The 13732-nt window shown below is 45.4% G+C and overlaps 1 protein-coding gene across 4 annotated transcripts in view; it reads left to right on the top strand.

Moving 5' to 3' along the window:
• The window catches only part of LTK (leukocyte receptor tyrosine kinase), a 114480-nt gene that overhangs the window by 79002 nt on the left and 21746 nt on the right, over window positions 1–13732 (top strand). For 3 of the 4 annotated variants that reach the window (XM_082239347.1, XM_082239346.1, XM_082239344.1), the window contains 6 exons: window positions 6087–6264; window positions 6502–6652; window positions 9712–9843; window positions 10176–10335; window positions 11591–11773; window positions 12513–12611. In XM_082239347.1, coding sequence (XP_082095473.1) covers window positions 6087–6264; window positions 6502–6652; window positions 9712–9843; window positions 10176–10335; window positions 11591–11773; window positions 12513–12611 — 903 coding nt within the window. The remainder of the gene's footprint in view (window positions 1–6086; window positions 6265–6501; window positions 6653–9711; window positions 9844–10175; window positions 10336–11590; window positions 11774–12512; window positions 12612–13732) is intronic. The other variant, XM_082239345.1, reaches the window with a different exon arrangement.

Here is a 13732-nt window from a genome sequence, read left to right as displayed (position 1 = left end):
TAGTGTATATGAAGTGTGTGTGTGTGTGTGTGTGTGTGTGTGTGTGTGTGTGTGTTGAATGGGGTGGTGGGCAGTTTTTTGTATGTTTATTTACTACACGTCTTTTCCTCTCAGTAACTGAAGTTCCCTGGGCAATTTACAGTGAAAGTTAAAACCATGAAGCAGAACAATACCTAAAATCTAGAACAAAATAAAAGCAGTACCGTACAGTATCAGAATAAAGCTAGCAACAGAGGATAAAATGTCTAAGCAGCACATTCTTAAAAGCCTGGGATCATAAGAAGCTGTTTACCTGGCACTTGTGTCAATATGCAGTGACGTGCATACAGACCACACAGTATGAACACAAAGCAAGCTTCTCTGTGGAGGGCATTCCACAACTGGGGTGCCACCACTGAAAAGGCACTTCATTTGGGGGGGGGCACCTGGAGAAGGACCTCACAAGAGATTCACACTTAAAGCAGGGCCTGAAATGTAGTCCCTGGGATTGTGGGGCAGAGAATAACACTTTACAACCAGAGCACCATGCAACTTGCTTGTGAAAATGCCCTCTGATGTGCCCTCTATTGATTGGTTAAAAATCTCTGTTTACTTTTCTGGACCCAGAACCTGATCACTGGGAAATATGGGGGCTTTTCTGGCCTTTTCGTATTACCACATTCTACCCTCCAAGGGGCCCTATTTTCCAGGGACAGTCCCAGATATGACAGGTCCTGGTTTCTGATTTGATCCCAGAATGTCCCGCTTTTCCTTTGATGTCCCTATTTTCATTGGAGAACTGTTGTAGGGCATGAAGTTATCTGACGCTGAACCATCTGAAGGCAACCCTGTGTAAGGAAGATTTTTTATATGTTTTATTATGTTGTATATATGTTGGAAGCAGCCCAGAGTGGCTGTGGCCACCCAGTCAGATGGGAAGGGGATGCATAATAAAATTGTTGTTGTTGTTATGGAATGGGACACCCCTATTTTCATCAGAGAAGTGTTGGAGGGTATGTCTACTTTGTCTTTACATCATCATTCACCAGCTTATCATTGCCTTATTTTCCAAGTTCTGCCTTCGCATCCTGCTGTTGAAAATGGTACATCTCTCCTGGAGGGATATTGTATGGCAGCAAAGCAGCTGCTGCCATCTGGCTCTTTATTTACTATGATAACTGGTGCTCTAAGCACTTGGCAGGCACCATGTTTACTTTTTGAATAAGGCATATGATGCAAACTGTTGAGGCATGTAATACTTCCCTCTGTGTAATGCCAACAAAGCAACCTTTGCTGCTGTGGTCATTTTTACAGTTATTAAAACTATTTTAATGATGGTATGGTGTAAATAAAATTGCATTTTAATGTGAAACTGCCTCATTACCACTTCCCTAATCAATATAAAACCAAAATGCAGCTGTCACATTTCTCCAAATTTTGCAATGCGGTTCTAACATTTAAAAATCTACAGAAAAAGGTGTAGATTAGGTGAAAGGATGCAATAAATTCTTTTGTTGGTGAAAGTAGTGTACAAAAATGCATGACATTAGGGGATAATTTGCACAAAAACACATATGAATTTTCATGTGGACTTTTAAAAAAAATAATCTGCAAACTGATGTGTGGAAATCAGGAGAACTGAACTGAAGAATGGAAAAATTGGAAACTAAGGGACACTAAAATTGACCGATTCCTTCATCCCTATCGATGAATACTATAATTAATCAAAGAAATAAAGAATACAGTCAGAACTCAAGACAGGGAGACTTATATCTCCATGTTAGCACAGAAACAGATCTCCCTTCATCACAGGTCTGGCTAAGCTTTAGCTTTCAGCTTGGTGGGGCATCCTGTTCAAACACAGTAGCTGCAGTGAAACTGCAGAGCTCCAGCAGTTTTAAGGCTTCAGCCCATGAACAAGCCTTGGAAATCATGGCGTGGTATGTTAACATGTGTTGGGAGGCAGCAGGAGTCACCCTGTGGGAGGCCTTCAACAGCTCCCTCTTATAAGAATTCCATCAGCTGCAGCATCTTGGCTTGCCAGATGGAACAATATTCCCTCTCTTCCCCCCATATGCTGCTCCCAGGGTTCTCCTGACCCCCTCAGAGCCCATTTTGGAAGCACTAGGGAATCTCATTGTACTAGCCTACGTCCTTGTACAAGGTTTATACCAACAGGACTCATTAGCTGAATCCTGCCCTGTATATTTGGATAGGAAAATCTCTCTTTGAGGCTGAGGCACAATGTGTTTGCAGAGGTCTGAAGCTGCTTGCTACGTGTTGAGAAAACTACCATAACCTTTCTTTCTTTTTTGCTGTTGCTTCTTCTCCCTTAACACCGTGGCTATTTGGCTTGTACCCAGGGTTGACTATGACTCTTGCTTAATACAAAAGATGGACTCTTGTTATTTATTTTATATAACAGAATTTGTGCACCATTTTAATTATGGGGGGGGGAACCAAACCCCTCTGGTGCTGTTGGCCAGGGTCTGTGTCACAGGATACAGAATAATTCTCATAAGATATATTAACTTTTTTTTTATTGTAGCATCCCAGAATCTCAAGAATTCATCATTGATATATATGGGTAGCCCAATACTTCCTGCATGCCAGGAATGTGGTTGTCTGTTTGGTGAGCGAGACAGAGACATAGCCCGTAAAGATTTGAGACTGTTTAGGAAAAGGAGGGAAAGCTGTTTGTTTGGAGATGACGAACTGCCTGAGGGCAGCCGGGAGGGATGCTGCTGCGTTACAGATTGAACCAGAAATACAGACTAAAGCAGTGTTCTGGAGAATGATTTACATCCTGTGAAAGTGACTGAGTTTATTGTGCATCTCTGGATGACAGCAGCTGAGCTGGAAGGGAGTTCACGACCTTCAGCTTCCTAAGAAATTCAACTGAATTCCAAGAAGACCAAGAGCCTCTTTGTGCTCAATGCAAAGTAACTGTTTGGTTTTCCTTTTACCCAGATAGTTTATTTTACGTTAATTTCAGCTTTTGTCATAGTTATTGGCCCGGTGGCCCTATTGGAAAAGCCCACGCTATCTGGGCACAGATTGGATACAGCAAGGGAACTGTTTGGGCTCAAAGTAGCCTTTGCTATGACCAGCCTACGAGTTCACACTGGGCAACCTTGAATTGGAGATTTTGTGGGGGTTGGCTGCACATATAGTCTCTGCAGAGACAAGAGCCAGATGTTTAGTCTGTTACTGGTCTCTTATGAGCCTGCAAAGCAGTAGGCAGTTTCAGAGTCCCCTGCTGCAGGCAGTCTCTCACAAGCCATCAAAGCCACTTCTTGCAATTCTGTGGAATGCTATGTTCTGTTTCAGTTGCCGCACCTCAAAAAATCTATTGTAGACCCTTTAAAGGCACAAAAACAGCAACCAAAATGATCAAGGGGCTGGAGCAACTCCATATGAGGAAAAGGTTGCAGTGTTGGCAGCTTTTCAGTTTAGAAAAGAAAGTAAGGGAGAACATGATAGCGGTATTCAGAATTAAGTGTGGTGTGGACCAAGTGAAGTTTTTGTCTCTCTCATAATTCTAGAACCCAAATGAAGCTTCACGCTGGCAGATTCAGAACAGACAAAGGGGATGCAGTGCAAACTGTGAAACTTACTACCACCACTTGTGTGGCATTAGAAATAGATGAAGCAAATTCACGAAGAGTAAGACTTGGCTACTAGTAATGACTAGTAGCCTGCCAACCTAGCAGTTGCCTGCCAACCTAGCAGTTCGAAAGCACCCCCGGGTGCAAGTAGATAAATAGGTACCGCTTACCAGCGGGAAGGTAAACGGCGTTCCGTGTGCTGCGCTGGCTCGCCAGATGCAGCTTTGTCACGCTGGCCACGTGACCCGGAAGTGTCTCCAGACAGTGCTGGCCCCCGGCCTATAGATGTGAGATGGGCGCACAAACCCCAGAGTCTGTCAAGACTGGCCCGTTCGGGCAGGGGTACCTTTACCTTTACCTTTACTAGTAATGACAGCTCTATATGCCCTCCTGTATCAGAGGCAGTATGCCTCTCAATACCAATTGTTGTGGATCAGGAGCAGAGGCAGATTTAGGGCAGTTTTGAGCAGCACAGCCACACTGGGCGCATAGCCAATGAGGGCACCTTCTCAAAGCCCAGTAAGTGCTTTCCTGGCTTCGGGGAAGGAGGTGTGAGAGCTCTGGCAGGGTCCTAGAGCCCTTCTTCCCAAAGCCAGGCAAGTGCTTACTGGGCTTTGGGATGGAGAAAGGAAGGCTCTAGGACCCTGTCAGAGTTTTTGTGCCTCCTTCCCAAAGCCCAGTCTAAGCCACCACCGCAAAGGCTGGGAGGAGGGCATCAAATGTTGGCCTTGCACAGGGTGGCATATTACAAATGTCCACTCCTGTTTAGGAGCAGGGAAGTGCTAATCCTGCCTGCTTGTGGGCTTCCTATAGGCATCTGCTTGGCCACTATGGGAACAGAGTGCTGGACCTTTGGTCTCATCCAGCAGAGCTCTTCTTAGGTTCTTATCAGAGCCCCCATGGCTGGCTATTTATTTTGAAAATTCACACAGTTGCTAATGGCATGTATGGTTTTGTCATCAGACAGATTAACCCACTGCAGTTTCCTGACGTTTTGAGGTGGGGCTTTGTGTCCAGCTCAGATATAGAGTTGGGACCTCCGCTCATGTGTGCAACCTGCCACGTAGGGGGCTGCTTGAAATGCAGCCGCACAGAGGCAGCTCTGCAGGGCTCTGGTTATGTGGTTCCATGTGGTTCCAGTTATTCTGTTTGCAAAAAACAATGATGCAACCCTTATTTTGTTTTGTTTTTCATGGTTTGTATTAGCCTGATTGAAGTGGCTGAAACTATGCAGGGATCCCTTTTTTTAAAAAGGGATTTGCCAAGTGGAGCTGCCTCCACAAGAATTGCCTTTTCAGCTCATTTTGGGTCTATGGATCACAATAAAGTTTTGTGTTTGTGCTTTTCAGCTGGCAATTTTTGTAGTAGCTTGCACATGTGAATCAGACCATAGAAACCTGGATTGCCAAGTAATAAATGTATAGTTTTACTGTTTTGATTTCTCTGTCAGCCTGAATGCAGAAATGTGGAAGCAGTACAGCAGGCTTCCTCACCCTTGGCCCTCCAGATGTTTTGAGACTACAATTCCCATCATCCCTGACCACTGGTCCTACTAGCTAGGGATCATGGGAGCTGTAGGCCAAAAACATCTGGAGGGCCGAGGTTGAGGAAGCCTGCAGTACAGAATACTGTGCATTATCACCTGTGGTAGAGCAATATCCTACTGCACTCATTATTTCATTGGCAGACTATGGGCAGTGCCGTTTTGCAAAGTAAGGACCAAACTGGACCATACGTTCACTCTGTATGTGTCTCCTTAAGCGCAGGTTTTCTTTTTAAACATCAACTGCTTGCGTGGGGTTCCAATTCAGATTGGGACCCTCGTGTGGTGGATAGAGAGGTTTTAACTCACTAGGGTTCTCATTCAGCTTGAGGAACCCACACCAGTGATTTACATAGGGGGGAACACCCATAAGAATGAAGCTTCGGTAGCAATTTTGATGTATATTGTGGACAACGGATAAAATTATTAAGCTAGAAGAATTCTACAAATGACCAGGGGTTTGGTCAGAAGTGTTTTGACTTAGTTCTCAGCAATTCAAGAACATGACCTTCTTGCTAAGGATGACTATCAATCAGAACCTTGACTCTATAGGCAGAAGTTGATGTTTCAGCAGTTCTGAACACTCATGCTAATACCTGCCCACCCTTTGTCTCCAGTTGGCTTCTAGCCCAATTCACTGGCTTGCCAATCTGTCCTGTATATACTTCCATTGTGAAGAGGCTGATATAAACATCTCTGCAATGTTTTAAAAGCCCCGAAGATAGTTGATGCTACAAACTGCCTTGTTGTTAACAACATGTCATTTCTGGCTAGAGAGTGAAGTTTGTAGTTAAGGCTTGTTACTACAAGCGTATGAGGATCTGGAAGGAATAACTTCCCTGAAAATAATGGGTTTCCTGATTATGATGGGCAGATGATGCAAATATGGCATTTGCCTCGGGAATAAAAGGAAACTGACATATCGGTCACATCTCCGGGTGGTTTTGTGGTTGTAGGGGAAGCGCCTGCTCCAGGCTGGTTGTTTACATCCTGCGGGGCCAGTGGGCCTCGAGGGCCAACTCAAGCACAGTGTGACAGTGCCTACCGCAACACCAACATTTCCGTGACTGTGGAGAAAGAGGGACATCTGCGAGGGGTGCAAGTGTGGAGAGTGCCAGCATCAAACCGCTATACGTGAGTATCATTGTGCTGTAGCGATTGCAATAATTTTAAGGGTTTTGAATGCATTAACTCAGTGATGGGTGGGTGATTTGGGGGGTGCTGCAGCTACATAGCTGACGTCTCTTTGAAGTCTTTGATCTAAGCATGGTTTCCTTGGTGTCCCTATGAAGAGTTTGCAGCTGGAGCTGCTTTGGGACCTGGCTGTGGTTGTGTAGATTTCTTCCTAATTGCTTCTTCCCCCTCCCCCAGGATTTCTGCATACGGAGCAGCTGGAGGAAATGGAGCCAAGAACCACTACAAGCGATCCTATGGGGTCTTTATTTCAGCCATCTTCAAAATGGAGAAAGATGAGCTCCTCTATATCTTGGTGGGGCAACAAGGGGAAGATGCCTGTCCGGGGGTGAGGAACAGAGGTTTTCCACACTGGATGCAAGATAAAGTGTCAGATTGTGACAGTGGGTTAAGGGTTAGCATATTTCCAGGATACAGCTTTCCCAGTGATGGTAACTGGGAAACGGGAAGGTGGGACAGGAAGTACCTCAAATAACTGGTTCACACTAACATGGAGGTTTGCTGCTACTTTTTGCACCAAGTGTTAACTGTATTGACTCTGTTAGCCTCTTTGGATGATGCTTCAGATGATATGAGGACCGGGGGGGTTGACTAGTAGCCAGAAGAAGTGTTTGACTGTGGTTCAGATGCAGAGGTGGGTTGTGTGGACACACCTGATGGTTTCTTTGTGAGGAACATAGCTGCTCTTGAGCTCATCAAAAGTTTTCTTGTACAGCCTCAGAGTGTCTGCAATCCCACAGATTATTTTGAGGCTGCATTGCATAAAGGGGTCAAACTCTGCCATCTGATCATTTGGGTGGTTGGAAGAGTTGAGAAACTTTCTGCAGCTTCCAGCTTGCTGGCTTACACTTGACAACCTCATCTTCACTGTTGCATTCTGAACATCATCTGACCAGTTCCTCCAACCCTTCAGCCGTCAATGCTTGTCAGCCCTCAATTGGCTCATCCACATTTTCGCTTGTCTCATGCTTTCTAGGCACAGATCTGAGCAGTTTTGCCTTTGCCCTGCCACTTCCCCCCAGAAAACCCACTGTTTAGCTCTAAATAGTAACAAACATCAATCAGCAGAAAATCCTATGGCCGTTTGTGCCATTTCCTAAAGCTTGGGTTTAGCAGGGAAAAGCAGTCAGGCAAATGGAAGTGTGGATGAGCCTATATCCTCTGGATCATTCCCAGGTACCAAAAGACTGAATGTCTTGAAGGAGCTGGATATTCATACTAAAAAAGTCATTACAGGAGGTAGCTTTATACATGCAGCGGAGGCAAGTAGTAAAGCTTTCCCCAGACTGTTCTAGCTGCATGTTCTCCCTGACCCCTGGATCTAAATGACACTTTGCGTTCCTGATGTTCTGCCTGACATTCTGCCTGCTAGGCTGTTTTTCTGGTGCTAGGAGAGTTATATTTTTCCTTGACGAGTGGGACCCACCCACTGCAGCCTGAAATGGTATAGTCCAGGTAAAGGTTTACCACTTGTAAACGTAGGAGGGGGACGTGGGTGGCACTGAGGTCTAAACCACTAAGCCTCTTGGGCTTGCCGATCATAAAGTTGGCAGTTCGAATCCGTGCAACGGGGTGCGCTCCCGTTGCTCTGTCCCAGCTCCTGCCAACCTAGCAGTTCGAAAGCATACCAGTGCGAGTAGATAAATAGGTACCGCTGTGATGGGAAGGTAGATGCCATTTCTGTGTGCTATGGCTTCCATCACAGTGTTCTGTAGTGCAAGAAGCGGTTTTGTCATGCTGGCCACATGACCTGGAAAAGCTGTCTGCGGACAAATGCCAGCTCCCTCGGCCTGAAGTGAGATGAGCACTGCACCTCATATTTGAATTTGACTGGACTTAACCATCAAGGGGTCCTTACCACTTGTTTCTGCTAAATGTGTAAACTGGTTCTAAGAGAGGCTGAAACAACAACAAAACACACTCAGCATGTCTATTTTAAAATATTGATTCTGGAATTCAAAATTGATGTGTCAGCTTGGCTCCTTTCTTCCATTTGCTTTAATGAAGCTACCACATGTTGTCCTTCAAATAAATTACATTGTTCTCCAGATTGAATTTAATTGCATTTTCTACTAAGAACATGTAGGTTTTTACACACTGGTGTTGAAAGATCAAGTCCTCATTGCGTTCAAAGGCAGCATTCCTCCCTTGCCTTAAATGGAACAACCACACTTGAAGTGCTGTGATCTTCACACTAGAATTCATGCAAAACATATTTCTGCACAGATTGCATTTTGCTGGCTTTTGGCCTTCACTATTATTTATACAGTAGTGTCATTGCCTCATTGTCTTTGGCTCTGTATAAAGGGAAAGTAAAAATGAATTCTCCCTGCAGAGAACATGAAGTCTATAGATCAAATCTGAGCTTCATAAAACAGGCTTTTCGAATGTGCTAATGAGGATTTGTATAATCTCTACAAAGGCACACTAAAAAGATCAGTTAAGAATTGTCTGTCTCAAGTAACCCCAAATTTAGTCAGCCATTTATTACTCTCATGTGCTTTCCCCAACGATAACATTGGGCCCATCAAAGAAGTAAAGGCATATTAAGAGCCAGTTCACAGTTTATGTGGCAGACCAGGTTGCCACTTTTGCGCTATGCATGTCCTGGTTAATGTTGTAATGCCTGAATGAGAAATTGTTGCTGTAAAGACACAGGGACATGCAGTGAGGGCATGCTGGCTCATCAGCTTAAGAGAGAGAGAATGGAAAAGACAGGAGATTGGTTGTTTGGTTGTGTTGCCTCACCAACAAACTCTCTTTCTAAATTAGCCGTTACTGGCTTGAACTGGGCTGGTTACTACTTTTCCACACTTGAAGAAAAAACAAAGTATTTAAAATTACCTTTTCTTCTAACAAGTGGTGCTGCCAGTTTGTTTGTAATCTCTCATTTAAAATAAACAACCCCTGTCCTGTTTCAGGATCCTCAAAATGACAAGTTCACAGATGTCGTACTGCAGCGGTTCTCAAACTCCACCACCCCAAAGACCATGTGAAAGTTGCTGATGTTTCTTGGTGGTAGCAATTGTAATTCCATATAATTCAAATTGCAATATGATAGAATAAAGGAAGCAATAAAAATACAATCAAAAATCAATATGAATAGCCAATGTGATGAATATGCCATCGCCCACCTTCAACCACATATTCATAGAAATGTCATAGACATTTCTCAGTGACGCTTGCAGGCCACTAGTGGTCCACAGACCTCACTTTGAGAATCCCTGCTGTACAATGTATAAGCTTATTTAAATGTGATTTACCAATTAGTTGAAATTTGCTTTAACCGAGGATTTAAAAAGAAGACCCCTTAATTAATGGGCAGTAAACCTGCCCCAAAGCACTTTGCTGGTCTTCAGCCATTCCCTCATTTTCTCTCTCTTTCAGAGCAATGCTCAGACTGAGCAGATCTGCCTGGGGGAATCATCAGAAATTGAAGATGAGTACAAGAAAGAAAGAGGACTGACTGAATGGGCAGGCGGAGGGGGTGGTGGAGGAGGAGCAACGTACATCTTTAGAGTAAGTTCTCATGCTGCGTTTTTTCTCCAGCCTCTTTCTGAAAAGCACCTAGGAAAAGGAAAAGCCAATAGAGCAAATGCCCATCGACACACAGCAGCACCCATGCAGAGCCTGCTGTTTTGAGCTTCTGATATACCTGTTGGTGCTGAATGTGCACCGGAGGTTGCTCAAGTCTCTCTACGTTGCCATTCGTGCCTGTTGGAGGGAAGCATTTTTCAGTTGTTTATATCCAAGTCTCCTTTTAAAAACTGGTGTCTGCTTTTGAACTGGGTGTGTTCTCTCAGTTCCTTTATTGCGTTTCATGTGCTTGTGTGTGTGTGTGCTTTCTTCAGCAGCAGAAGAATGGCGCATTCGAACCTTTGCTTGTAGCAGCAGGAGGCGGAGGGAAGGCTTACATGAAATATCAGGATGGCTCCCTGGATGATATGTTCTTGGAACAGTATGTGAACAGCACAGCAGTCCCTGGAGTCAGTGGGAGGACTGGGGCAGCAGGTGAGGCTCTATAGCTTATAATATATGTTAGATTTCATAGCTAAACAAACCACGTCTGCAGTTTTTGGAGACCCCACCAACCTCATCCTGCTCTTAACCAGCCACCACCTGCCTGCTTTCCTGTGGCAGGAGGCCCCTAGAATTGATGTTGGAGGCATAGACATTCTTTACTGTACTTATGTTTCACTACCTTTGCTAGTGTAAACTAGTGGATCTATCATTCCAGGGAATCGCTGCAAACTTCCCTTTTAAACAACAGAAATTTTAACCACTCAGGTATTTAAATCTACTCCATGCTTACAGCATTAGGTAAAGGTAAAGGACCCCTGGATGGTTAAGTCCAGTCAAAGGCAACTATGGGGTTTTGGCGCTCACCTCAGTTCAGGTTGAGGGAGCCAGCGTTTGTCCACAGACAGCGTTCCAGGTCTTGTGGCCAGCATGACTAAATGGCTTCTGGTGCAATGGAACACTGTGACGGAAACCAGAGCGCATGGAAACGATGTTTCCCTTCCCACTGCAGTGATACCCATTTATCTACTTGCACTGGCGTGCTTTCAAACTGCTAGGTTGGCAGAAGCTGGGACAGAGCAACGGGAGCTCACCCCATCACGGGGATTTGAACCACTGACCTTCCAATCGGCAAGGCCAAGAGGCCCAGCGGTTTAGACCACAGCGCCACCCGTGTCCCTCAACTTTTGTATCGTGGTTCCAAAGCAGTAGTTTTCTTAGGTGGGGAGAATGTCCCCATACAGGCATACCCATGTATCCCTGAAATACATCCCTGGTCCAGTCACGTATAAGAACAACAGAACTGCTGTTAGAATTTTCTTTTGTGACCTTTGGGAAAGTGGCATAGCTCGGTGGCTATTGAATGCAGAAGGCCCTGGGTTAAGTTCCCTGCATACCAGGTAGGCCTGGGACAGACTCTGTGTCTGAATGCCCGGAAAACCACTGCCAGCCAGTGTAGACAGTTCTGAGCTTGATTGATCTGTGGTCTGACTCAGTATAAGGAGATTTGAACCGCCAACCTTCCGACCGGCAAGCCCAAGAGGCTCAGTGGTTTAGACCACCCACGTCACATTATTGTATCACAAAGTGATGTGTGTTATCAGCATGTAATGACAAAGTATTTGAAAGCTGTTTGTGGAATGGAATTCCACTTGCGTTTATAAAAGATTGAACTTTGATGCCAGTGTCTGCCTGTGAAAGTTGTGTTCTTACTTTTAACGCACTCTCCTCTGTGTGTTTGTTATAGGTGGAGGTGGTGGCTGGGAAGATACCACCAAGTTTCCTTGGGCTGGGAAATCCCTTCTGGAGGGTGGAGAAGGTGGCGAGGCCTGCCAGCAAGCTCTAGAGAAACTTCAGTGGGCCACCTCAGGTGGTTTTGGCGGAGGAGGAGGAGCTTGTACGTCTGGTGGAGGAGGTGGAGGCTACAAAGGTATGCTAGACTATTTGAACTTTCCTCTATCTGGTGCTGCCCATATGATTTGGACTACAACTCCCATCAGCCCTAGTCAGCATGGCCAACGGTCAGAGATGATGGGAGTTGTAGTCCAACAACATATGGCTGGGGAAGTTTGGACTATACCTTAATTTCAGTGTGTGCCAGATTGAATAATGACATTTCATTCAATGGAAGTTTGAAGTAGCCAAAGACTAGGAAAATCAGTGAACACACAAAACGGTGCCTCAAGAAGGTGTGATGCAGATATTATTCTCATACCTCTACATGACAGTAATCTTCAAATCTACAAGCTTCGTCCTCAGTGTTGCTGCTGTCCTGGTGAACGGTACACGCAGAGCAGTATCCTTTCCATTTCTGACAAGCAGGCAAGTGTGGTGTTCTGGATTGTGTACAAATGAAAACCCTCACCATGGAAACGGGGGGGTATTGCAATAAATTTGGTAATCATTTGTAACTCTCTACCTTTGCCCTAGAAGCAATGATTTGGGGGGTTAGAATGGGAGTATAGCACAACATTGAGTGAAGTGCTGAACAACAGTGATGTACCTGTTTCCTGGTTGCAGAACTGCAAATTGCAGAACTGCCGTGCCTCAGCAGCACTAAAAGGCCTTGTGTGGAAAGCATCAGTAACATGTCAGTACTAAAACAGTATTGGTATAAACTGGCAACCTGCCAATCCTTCCATTGGCACATGTGGTTTTTCTTTGCCTAGGTGGCCACGCCTCTGAAGCTGATGACATCACAGCTGATGGACGGCATGGTGTTTCCTTTGTGAATCCAGCTGGGGAAGTCTTCCTGGGTCCCTTGGCAGGTGAGATGCAACCCACTTCTTTTAGCACCCTCCCACCCGTTGTTGTGTGCTCTTTCTCAATTCTCTTGTTTCTGCAGTGTACATTCCTCGTCCACATACCCAATTAGTATCTCTTGTTTTAGGGCGCAGAGGACTTTTTTAAGGAGGCTTAGTTTGGTCAGAATGGAGTATACACTTTCATAGTTACCATTAAATATGTTACTTCTGATAAATGAGCCACCATAGCTGCTAGAAGGCTGTGAGAATTTATGTCCCAGGCTTTTTAGAATCATCTAAGGGGGGCACTGTGGTCTATGTCACTGAACCTCTTGGGCTTGCCGATCAGAAGGTCGGCAGTTCAAATCCCCACGATGGAGTGAGCTCCTGTTGCTTTGTCCCAGCTTTTGCCAACCTAGCAGTTTGAAAGCACACCAGTGCAAGTAGGTATCGCTGTGGCAAGAAGGTAAACGGCATTTCCGTGTGCTCTGGTTTCCATCATGGTGTTCCGTTGCTCCAGAAGCAGTTTAGTCATGCTGGCCACATGACCCGGAAAGCTGTCTGTGGACAAACATCGGCTCCCTCGGCCTGAAAGCCAGATGAGCGCTAAACCCCATAGTTGCCTTTGACTGGACTTAACCATCTAGGGGTCCTTTATCTTTACCCATGCACTATCCAGATCCAAAGGGGCATATTAGTTGCCAGATGTGAAATATATTGACATTATTTTTAGCTCTCCTACCCCACAAGGTATATGGGAAGCGGGTGGCGCTGTGGGTTAAACCACAGAGCCTAGGGCTTGCTGATCAGCAGGTCGGCTGTTTGAATCCCTGCGACAGGGTGAGCTCCCGTTGTTCGGGCCCTGCTCCTGCCCACCTAGCAGTTTGAAAGCACATCAAAGTGCAAGTAGATAAATAGGTACCGCTCCAGCAGGAAGATAAACGGTGTTTCCATGTGCTGCTCTGGTTTGCCAGAAGCAGCTTAGTCATGCTGGCCACATGACCCGGAAGCTGTACACCGGCTCCCTTGGCCAATAAACGAGATGAGCGCCGCAACCCTAGAGTTGTCCGCGACTGAACCTAATGGTCAGGGGTCCCTTTACCTTACCCCACTAGGTAGGCAGTACAGAATAGATAAGGGGGTAT

The sequence above is a fragment of the Podarcis vaucheri genome, assembly GCF_965113315.1.
Source record: "Podarcis vaucheri genome assembly, chromosome: 1".
In the NCBI taxonomy this organism is placed as follows: Eukaryota; Metazoa; Chordata; class Lepidosauria; order Squamata; family Lacertidae; genus Podarcis; species Podarcis vaucheri.
The sequence above is the reverse complement of the archived record's forward strand: the minus strand, read 5'-3'. Positions and strand labels throughout refer to the sequence as shown.